At 37.1% G+C, this 10,742-nt stretch overlaps 1 protein-coding gene across 1 annotated transcript in view; it reads right to left on the reverse strand.

Moving 5' to 3' along the window:
- Positions 1-10,449, reverse strand: part of Smp_036990 (sh3-containing grb2-like protein 3 (endophilin III)) — a gene marked incomplete at its 3' end in the record, with an annotated part of 53,993 nt that extends 43,544 nt beyond the window's left edge. The window contains exons 1-4 of the mRNA XM_018791696.1: positions 10,372-10,449; positions 5,212-5,280; positions 4,951-5,167; positions 1,250-1,383 (exon numbers count right to left, since the gene is read on the reverse strand). Of these exons, the coding sequence (XP_018645116.1) occupies positions 1,250-1,383; positions 4,951-5,167; positions 5,212-5,280; positions 10,372-10,416 (465 nt within the window). The 5' untranslated portion in view covers positions 10,417-10,449. The remainder of the gene's footprint in view (positions 1-1,249; positions 1,384-4,950; positions 5,168-5,211; positions 5,281-10,371) is intronic.
- Between the last annotated feature and the right edge of the window lie 293 nt (positions 10,450-10,742).

Consider the following 10,742-nt stretch of genomic DNA (forward strand, 5'->3'; position numbering starts at 1 on the left):
AACCATATCCAAAAGTGTAATGAACCAAATGATCTCGAAACGACTAGCTTTTCACAAATTGATTTTTCTCACCCAGATTATAATGAGGATGTAAGTATCGACTAAGAGTAAGCAATTCCTACAATAATTAGATTATCACGCCTAGTTGAACACTATACACATATAATGGTTTATGAAGTTAGATAGGTCGCATCGATAACCTGCACACGACATGTATAGCTCAAAGCCTAATACATAAACCAGTTCTCTGTAGGTTAATTTATACACATGTGTATTTATATCCATTACTTCATCCAATACATGAATTAGCCAATGATCAATACAAGTGAACTGATCAATTTCCATGCAAACATATACCCTACACAACAGATGTCAAAAATCATACAAATATATTATTCCTATTTAAAGTGTAGCTTAGTTTGCATAAATGAACGATAAGTATTATATGATCAATGTGTACGATGAACAACCCATTTAGTCATATTCGATCTATACCTTGTACATAGTGATACTGTCAATTGAATATTCAAACTAAGTGGGTAGAAAAGTTCACAAACTTATCATTTAACGGTCAAAGAAACTCCTCAATTGCATGGTCAAATATCATGGTCGAGATTAAGCTAAAACTAAACTTCTGATAAAAATAGTGTTATATCTTGTGGCCGAGTGGATGCCTTGCTAACGTATGACGTGATAAGACCGCCAATCAGAGAGCAGCGAATTATCGATTGGAACAGTGACACACGAAAACTGTACGAGCAGTCTAGAGTGCTAATCGGTCGTGCTATCTGCTTAGCCCAGTCAGTTAAGTTCAGAACACCAATAACAACCTCTGCGGTATGAATCCTTGTATTTCAAACATACTGAGTTTATATACCAATCAAACAGACCATATCGCAATAATAAAATAGAAAATAACATTTGTACAAGAGTTAGCCAAATGTGGTTGTGAATGTGGGAGGCAGTAATTAATAGACTGGGTATAACTCAGGAATGGTGAATTCGTACAATAATAATCCAAGGGTCAAAATAAAGCTCACAATGAAAGGAACATGAATATGAGTAGTTTAATTATTTAGCAAATATACAATAAAAATTATATGCATAATATTGATCCATAGATGGATCCCAAAGTGACTATTCACTATTGTTATCGGGGCATAACAAATAGTCGTAATAGAGATTTTTTTTAAATAAAACAAAATCTTCAACGAAAAATCCATCTTAGTAATATAATAGATATACTTACATTGATCTCTTTTAATTCATGTGTTTGTACACTATGTAGAGGATCTAGAAAATTCTCCTTCACATGTTCTTCCATAGTGTATTTAATATTTGCTAAGCATTTAAATGTTTCACCAGCTTCTACAAGACATTGACCTAGAAAGAAAAATTATATACAGGTATATAGCATGCTTACAAAATGATGTACTGATAAAAATATTTAACATTTAAATCTGGTCGGAAACTAGTTAAGACTTAAAATCTAACTTATTCTCTAGTGTTCGTAGTATCATTTCTGACACAGTTGAACTTTACTAGTTATATCTTTAAAAAGGGTTGTAAGTGTGTATTCCTGAAAAGATCTTATATTAAGATGAAACAACTATTCGATGCTTCCTGGTTTCAAACGGCACACCTATAGATGATAGTTTGTGATGAAAACCACTTACAGATAATATCTTTCCTTGATAATTATTATTTATTATCATTATTTAAACGCATAAATATTGGGTCAAAGGGGCACCAGATACATATGCGCCACACAAATCGCATTTGATTTGTGTGATGGCTGTGATACTGCCCAGATGCCCAAACCAAAGCAGGTGGTTTTCTTAAGGGGCCACACCCAGAGCCTTTGACCTAAAGGTTTGATCCACAAGGCAGTGGAGCATCGTGAGGAGATGCAGTCCCATGGTAGCCGGTGAACAATAATTGATTCATATGCCATTTGTTCCTTCAGGATACTGGAGCCTATGTGCACCATTGGTTTGGAATGAGGGTTTTCCAACTCCCCTAGGTGAAATTTCTGTGTCCATTAACCCGGTTAAAGCGCCGGACATTCACTTTTCGTCCCCTCAATTTCGTAAACAACACCCCCGCCATGAGAAGGCAGTAAGTAGGACTTCCCTGGCAGAAGCTATATACGCGTGGCCATGTGAGAGCATTTCGACAGGGAGAGCGGATTCTCCTCACTCTCGGCCGTACCAATCTGATGATTGGATGATATCTTCACAAAATCTACAAAAAGATACACTTAACAACTGTGGAATGTTTAGAATTTTGATAAAATAATCACTATAAGGTGAAACATGTGATATAATGTTAAAATAAAAATTCTTAAGTAAACTTTTCGATTTCTTAAAACTAGTCAGTTTCAAAAGAACATAGAGTTGTCTGTCGGAGACTGTCAAATGATGACGACATTTGATTCATTAACTTCACAGTATACAAGTAGACAGTCACCAAAACATAACAACCAGGCAAAAAAGTACAGTAGGTTTGACAAAAAAATGTGTATTTTCAGCTCGAATTGTCAAACTACAAATTAAATCAAGAGTAAGTCGAAAAGAAGAAAACCTAAAAATTAAAAACCCCGTCGATAGTAATAGGTAACACTAGAAGATTACAATAAATGAGATTCAAAACAAGATGAATGATGGATGCCTTTGCATAAGTGTAGTCAAGTTTGAACCAGATTACATCAGATAGACATCATCGACAGAGCATCTGGCACAGGTATGATCTCTCCCATACCACATTAGCACAACGAGACGAATATATATATATAGCAGAAGAGGTTACAGTAACGTGGTGGCAATGATAAAGACCAAACTCTGAAAATATGGGAAGATTCAAACAAACATTACTAAGTGAATTTAAACGTCACCCCATCGCACAAGCAAGTGGCTATCAGGACTCAGTGGCCGAGTGGATAACGCGATGGTGTTTGAAGCGAGGGTACTGGGTTCGAGTCCCAGAGTGAACATCAACTCAGATGCAGGGACATCCAGCTGACGAGTCCCAAATAGGACGAAACGCGTGTCCTGGATTCCACTGCTAGCCACTGTCCATCTCTGCTCACCATTCTGGAAATATGGTTCTAAAAGAGAGTAAATTGATTGAAGTCAGACATTAACACCGTTGGACGCCAGTTCAGTGATCTAGATGTTGAGTTTTCGAGTGCGAAACCGAAGATCCTGGATTCGGATCCTGCGTGCGGGATTGTGGATGCGCACTGCTGAAGAGCCTCATAATTGAACGAAACGGTCATCCAGTGCTTACAGGTTTTCAGTGGTGTTCTAGCTTAGATCGACTCATGAATTCAACGATGAAAAGGTATGTAAGAAGAAATACTGAAATTCATAACTGAAAAGAATATAAAACATGAATGCATCGGCACTATTGTGAAAGGTCCTGACCCATGTCACTTAAAGTCTCTAATCACTGATCACTCTTACCATGTGGACCCCAACCACATAGTCTGCATCTATTAAAATAGCTTAGTTCAACAGTTAATGACTTCATGGAGTAACGCCATGTTTTGATTTGGCCACACCTATCTTCTTTACAACATACTTCTACACTAACAACCATCGGTGATCGAGATAAAAGAGGATTGAGCAGATGTAACACATGTCCTAACCAATTCAGTCGACGAAGATTAACGACCTCATTAACTGGTTTGCCACCTTTACCAAATACCATAGACTAATGGTCTAACCTTAACATTACTCACACGGTCGTCCCGAAAACACGAGCACTGTTTCCAAAACACCCATCATCAAAAACCTCTAGCCTACACATATCTTCTACTTCCAGAAAAAACGCTTCGTAGAAATCAAATTACAAAGTGGATTGCCCCACTATATACATCCCTTTTGGTTGGTGGATGGATATCTTGAATGCACCACAGGTGACGTAAGTAGCAGTCATGCTCACTGAATCCGTACGGAGAGTTTGCCGGACATCAACCCTCCGGGGTGGGTGAGACTTCTGAGATAAGTGAAGTGGTCAATGAACTCAACTACTCCACTTCCTATCACTGGTTCTGAAGCAACACCAGGGATCTAAAGAGAGAAAAATCCATCCCAAACATGCACTGTTGATCAAGGTGACTAACAAACTCTGCATTTTGTCAGTGTGTTCATCAAATAGGATCATGTTATCTAGGTATTTTAAGTAGACAAGTGAACATAGTCACAAGGTTTTCGACCGAATGTTATAAATGCATTGGCAACATTAGCCAGGAAGCTTGATGCTTACTTCTAATACATGTTATATTTGACATAAAAACTTGCAAAAATGGAGCCCAATAAAGTATCCCACACAAAAAACTTGGAATTAAACTTTATGAATTAACGAAATATGTTTTTCTGACCATCCTTAAGCTTCTCTCAACCTATTCCAGATCAGTCAGCATAACTCATCAAATAAGCATCTAGTTACTGAAAATATTACAACCCTCCTATATACCAATTATTATAACTGATTATCAAACAGCACCTTAAGAAGATAATTGCATCGAAACTTTTGAGTCTTCATAAAAATGATTATCCTTTTTATAGCGAATAAGGTATAGAAGAGTCCTGACCAATATGACTGGGAATGTTAAACGGTCTTTGATTTTATAGTACTAGTTCTAATCAATGGTAACACATTATAGATAAAACGGGGAGAATGATGGGTCAAAAGATAGTGAATACTATTTCAGTAACTATTCAACCAAGAAGTGTTTGCTGTCTGACAATAATTAGAGGAGATAAGTGTTTGGTATATGAAATGACAATGGTGTGATGAAATGAAAGACCTTTATTAATTAAAAATGAACTAGTGTGTACACTTCAACACAAAGATAATTAAACAAATATTGATCAGATCAAGAATTAAGTGCAAAAAAGTTATTAGAAAACTTTAAATCAATGCCAAACATTATATTAAACATACCATAATATGAATCAGGACCTAAATCGCGACCATATTTTATCATACATTCACCTAATTGATTTTCAGGTTGAGGATAAGCTGTACATTTTGATTTCCCTTGTAACTTATTCAATGTATTCATTGTCATTAATTTAGCACGATAAGCTGGATTTGGTTGTAAATATTCATGTGTTTGTGCTATGACATCTTCGAATAATTTAGAAATTGTATCAACTTTCTAAATGATAAGTTTAAGAATAAAAACATGAAATCAAAACTTACTTTTTCAATTTCAACATATTCATCGTCTAGTTTTGTACCTTCTGCTCCTCCAATCTTCTCACTCATAAACTGAAAAAAAAAATAAATAATTATTTATTTATCTAAACACATAAATATTGGTACAAGGAAGCATCAGATACATATGCGTCACACAAATCTCATTCGATTTATGTGAGGGCTGTGATACTGCCCAGATGCCCAAACCAAAGCAGGTGGTTTTCTTAAGGGGCCACACCCAGAGCCTTTGACCTAAAGGTTTGATCCACAAGGCAGTGGAGCATCGTGAGGAGATGCAGTCCCATGGTAGCCGGTGACCAACAATTGGTTCATATGCCATTCGCTCCCTCAGGATACTGGAGCCCATGTGCACCATTGGTTTGGAATCAGGGTTTTCCAACTCCCCTAGGTGGACACTCCGTGTTCACCAACCCTGTTAAAGCGCCAGACATTCGCTTTCCGTCCTCTCAATTTCATAAACAACAGTAGTGCCATGAGAAGGCAGTGAGTAGGACTTCCCTGGCAGAGGCTATATACGCGTGGCCATGTGAGAGCATTTCGAGAAAAAGGGAGGATTCTCCCTACTCTCGGCCATACCAGGGCATGAACAGAAAGCCAACTAATATTTAAAAGAATTCATAGAAGATGGATCTGCATTACTGCAACCAATTTTGAGTAATTTAAATTAAGCTTTTTATTGACTTAATGATCCCAGACAAAATATCATAATGAGATTGAAACATGTTTATGAGAACATAACAGCAAACGTATAAAACAAAAGAACCCTCAGTGATTAATGCACAAACAAGACGAGAATTAGAACGATGAATCGGAATATATAGATGCACTGGAAGTAGGCGTTTACAATATTCTCAGATTTAACTAATACTTCAGTAAAAGATCTTTGATTCACTAATAACAGTAAAAGGATAGATGGATGGATGGAAAATTTCCATATCTTACAAAACACTAACTGAAATTTGATTATTCTTGCACTATCATAATGCAAATGATAAGACTATGACGAGAATTCAGTCAATGTGGAAATTAGAGCACTAGTTAATTTAGACATGGTGAAAAAGAATTAAAATACATGAGAACAAGAGAAGTTAATGAATAGGAGTCGAGTAACATGATGGCGATTGATAAAATAAGATGATACAACTGTTATGCTCATTTTTCGATTCGACATAGAACTCGACGCTTCCTTAGACTGAAGTCACTAAATTTGTGGATCAGGATCGTACCTTGGTTGTTCTATCCTTGGCATTCATTTTGCTGTTACAGTAGTGATCTACCAAGTGCGACATTGAACCACGCTGTTTGTGTGAGGGATGGTGATGCCAATCAGAATGGCCAAACTGGAATGAATGGAGTAAGGTTCAAATATGAAATCTACTAGTTGGAAACAGAGTTTCTTGACCACTAGGTCACTGCTTCACTCCATTCTGTTCTATCCTGAAGGATGATCTTACTCATATCTTACCAAAAATGACGATTTCTCTTTCAAAAATATATTACAACTCTAGAAGAGTAACATGTCATTCGCTGGTTCAACAATCAATGACTTCCAGTGTAAACGCCTTGTTCTGGTTCGGCTCCCTCTGATTTCTTTAAATCAACTTTTATACTAACATGCACAGCATATAAGGTAATCTCTAGGCATGAATAACACATTCTAACCATCTCATTTAATGGAACTTCATACTCCCAACAATAAACTTACAACCTTTATTCGGTACTATAAGCTTAACCTCAATACTTACTCAACTGATTCTCCATGCATTCTAATTTCCGCTTACGATGTCTAAACGGCGTTGCGATTAGGACTGGTACATATTTGGCTCAAGTTCTAAATTATTTATAAAGTGTGACCACATAAGTTTGATAACAACCCGTTGAATAATAATAAGACTTATTAACCATGAAACTTAGTCTACAAAAGTGACAACTATATTTATATTTTGAAGGGTTTGAATATCATCTTACTTGAAACCAGTTGAATTTAATGAGCGACGAATAATCTGAGACCCAATAGCCTTTAATAGAGCTAACTCACTTTCTTACTCATTACATCTGTAATACTTTACATGTCTAAAATTTGAAATGTATTTCTTAATTGCTCGTAATTGAATGCCTTGTTACCAAACATCCTAAAATAACGAGCTCATCGCTAAATTCATTTGGTGTGAATGCATTGTTGACTTGTCATCTACCCCAACAAACCTGTGGCTGGGTGTAAGACGTGGGAAGTTTTCAGATTTTTAACGAGACACCAATTGTTATTACCATGCAATGCAAAAGTAATTACCATTACTTTACAAAAACTGAGCTTGTTAAATAAACCTTTGTCTTGACAAATTATGGCAGTGAAAAAAACTATTAAGTGTTATCAGACTTTTGATAGTAGTCTGTAGATTACATCTTATAATATACTTTGGATTCAAAAAGTTTCAAACGTCTTGTTGGTATGGGGCATAGTGGTAGAAAGGAAAATCCTTATATCACTCAAAATGTATTAGCTTTGTGACTAAGATTACCGACCTTTTCAGATCATTCACGAACGTTTGTTGCACCAAGACCGAAGACCAGAAAAACTGACAGCTATAAGACCGAAATATGCACTAATAATACCAGCTGAATATTATTAAATCAATGGAGATAGAAATAAAAACATAAAACAGTGTTTGAAATCCATATTAACTTAGTTTGGAGCACTTTACAGCTCTTTTTATATCGGTCGTACTGGAAACCAATACAACTAAGTCAAAAACCTTTTTGTAATACATTAGGTCGAAGTGGAGGCATCCACATTATATCTACTTCACTATATGTTGCCTATTACAGATACTTTGATTCTTCGCAGAAAACGTTAAGAATGAAATGGGCGTTACTGCTAACTGATGTTGACAACTGACTGAATAAAACGGTAGTCTATGTAGTGGATTTGTTTTTAGTGATTGCAACATGGTTACATTTGCCACGAGTAAAAGAACAACATATGGAGTTAGTCAGTCAATCATCAATGTACAGCCTGATACAAATGCGCTTCCCAATTTGCCATTTCACACTAGCATGATGATGTGGATAGCAAAAGAAATCAAAATAATGTAGTTGCAATAATGATGAGAAAGATCGAACATCGAGAATATGGTATGCATTGTATCTATGTATGTATTATTTATTTAAACACATAAATATCGGTACAAGGAACTGAATATATATGCGCCATACTTCGTCATCCGATTTGTGTGAGGGCTGGGATACTGCCCGAGCGCCCAAGTCGAAGCAGGTGGTTTTCTTAGGGAGGCCACTCCACGAGCCTTTGACTTCGAGGTCTCATCTACGAGGCAGTGGAGCAACGTCGGATGCAGTTCCATGGTAGACGGTAACTAACAATAGTTTTATATGCCCTTTGCTCCTTCAGGATCCTGGAGCACATGTGCACCATTGGTTTAGAATCAGGGTTTTCCAACTCTCCTAGGTGGATCCTCCGTGTACACTAACCCAGTTAAAGCGCCAGACATTCGCTTTCCGTCCTCTCAACTGCATAAACAACATCCCTTCCGTGAGGAGGCAGTGAGTATTACTACCCTGTCAGTGACTGTATACGCATAGCCACGTGAGAGCATTTAGAGAGGAAAAGCGGACTCTCACCGCTTTTGGCAGTACCAAGGCATTTGGGGGCATTCATGTATCTGAGTGACAAAACAATCTGACTGTATAGGGAATGACTAATAACGCTTATACTGATCTCCTACCACATCAGAGAATGTAGGGCGAACTTGTAAGAGCACTTCGTGTCTTTAATAATGGTTTGGGTGCTAATATGTTATCTTCTGGGTCCTCCTACAACTTATCATCTAGATAATCACGAAATGGTACAAACATCACGATCGAATAAATTCGTTTCAAGATCTCGCTTTTTTCATTGATTAGTAGTAACCCCATTAGTACACAATTTTATAAAGGAACTGGACCTTTTTACAAACACACCGCACGAATTAACATGTCTACCAACCTAACTTTCTTGCTGAAATGGCTTCAGATGCTAAATGGATTCGAAACGTGCTGCAGTTGTGGAATACCCTGTACACAGAAATATCCTTAACCTTTAGCAGCGAGACGGCCGAGACTATAATTTATGGACGAACCAATCAGACCTAAGATCTCGCGTCTTGGAATTTCAGGCAGAATTCATTCATCTATATGGCTAAATTACATTTTGGTATTGTAACAGATGTCAGTTTGCGATGAAAACCCTCAACCTAATTCCTAACCCTAACCATCGATTGTAAATCATAATTCTTATTCTCCACACTGCTTTACAACCCTCATTTGGCCCTAGTATGTAGGTGGACATTATTAAGGTAACTTTAGCGTTGTCCAAAGGTCGTCCATAAATTATAGTCTCACTACCAAAGTCCCAGCGCAAAACCACACTAAGATCAACAAGTATGAGGTCAATTAACCAAACCAAACAAGCCCATCAGAGTTTGTTAGTGATGTGGAACCTTCAAATACAACATATGGAGAAGAAAATCAAAAACGATTTGAAATAAATCATCGGTGAACTGATTTACTGTGAATCCCGTCTAAACTTTAAATACATTTTTCACTATGACTCGTGTTCACTCGCAGTTACCCAGTCTGACTTTTAAACGACTATCTTAGGTATATTCTGGATACTACTGGGTCTTGATCGACAAACCATTTATATTTCTATTCCGTCCACAGCCATTTGAACTGGACTTCTTACTCTTGTTAGGGGAGCAAGGAAAGAAAACCTTAAGTCTCGCTACCCCCATTAGAATTGAATTTGCAGAACTGAAGATCGTCCCACGAATATATTAAGGTCTTATAAAGAACATTTATTAGAAGCAATAGTTCAACAAGTAGTTTATTAGCTTTTAATTGGTCCCGCCTCGCACCGTTTAGACAAGATGTGCCCTTGTGACTTTTAAGTATTCACGAGATCATAATCTACCGAAACATTGGTTTTAAAAGAGAACTTGTCAGTAAAAAGATAGTGTACACAAAATCAAGAATTTGCAATCATTAAGCAACACATGGAGAACGTGACATACATAAGACTTGGTGGTTTCATTATATGGATGGCAATGTACACGAAACAATGAACTAATTGTCTTGAGAGCAACTCACCTGGTTAGCTTTGTTGATTTGCTTCTTGAGACCAGCGAGAGACATCTTCGTAGACGCTGCAGAAATACCATCCAAAACAACCGCGTTGGCAGACAGCAATGAAAAGTGAAGTGAAAAAAAGTGTCTAATATCCAATAACTCGGTTCGAAAAAATCACGAAGCTAAGTGTCCTGGTAATAAATATTTCTCTGTTGATCCAAATCTGCCTAGTAAGTGTCGACAGATGGAGCTTAAATCACGTTTTAAAGTAATTAGTCCAATCCGTCAGCAAAAAGTAGTGAATCGGACGACGCTTGCTGAGGATGGTCATTTACATAGATTAAGAAAAGAAGAGATCCTAAAGCTTAACCGTGAAGGTACCCCACTAAGAC

The sequence above is a fragment of the Schistosoma mansoni genome (genome assembly GCF_000237925.1).
Source record: "Schistosoma mansoni, WGS project CABG00000000 data, chromosome 1 unplaced supercontig 0094, strain Puerto Rico, whole genome shotgun sequence".
NCBI lineage: Eukaryota > Metazoa > Platyhelminthes > Trematoda > Strigeidida > Schistosomatidae > Schistosoma > Schistosoma mansoni.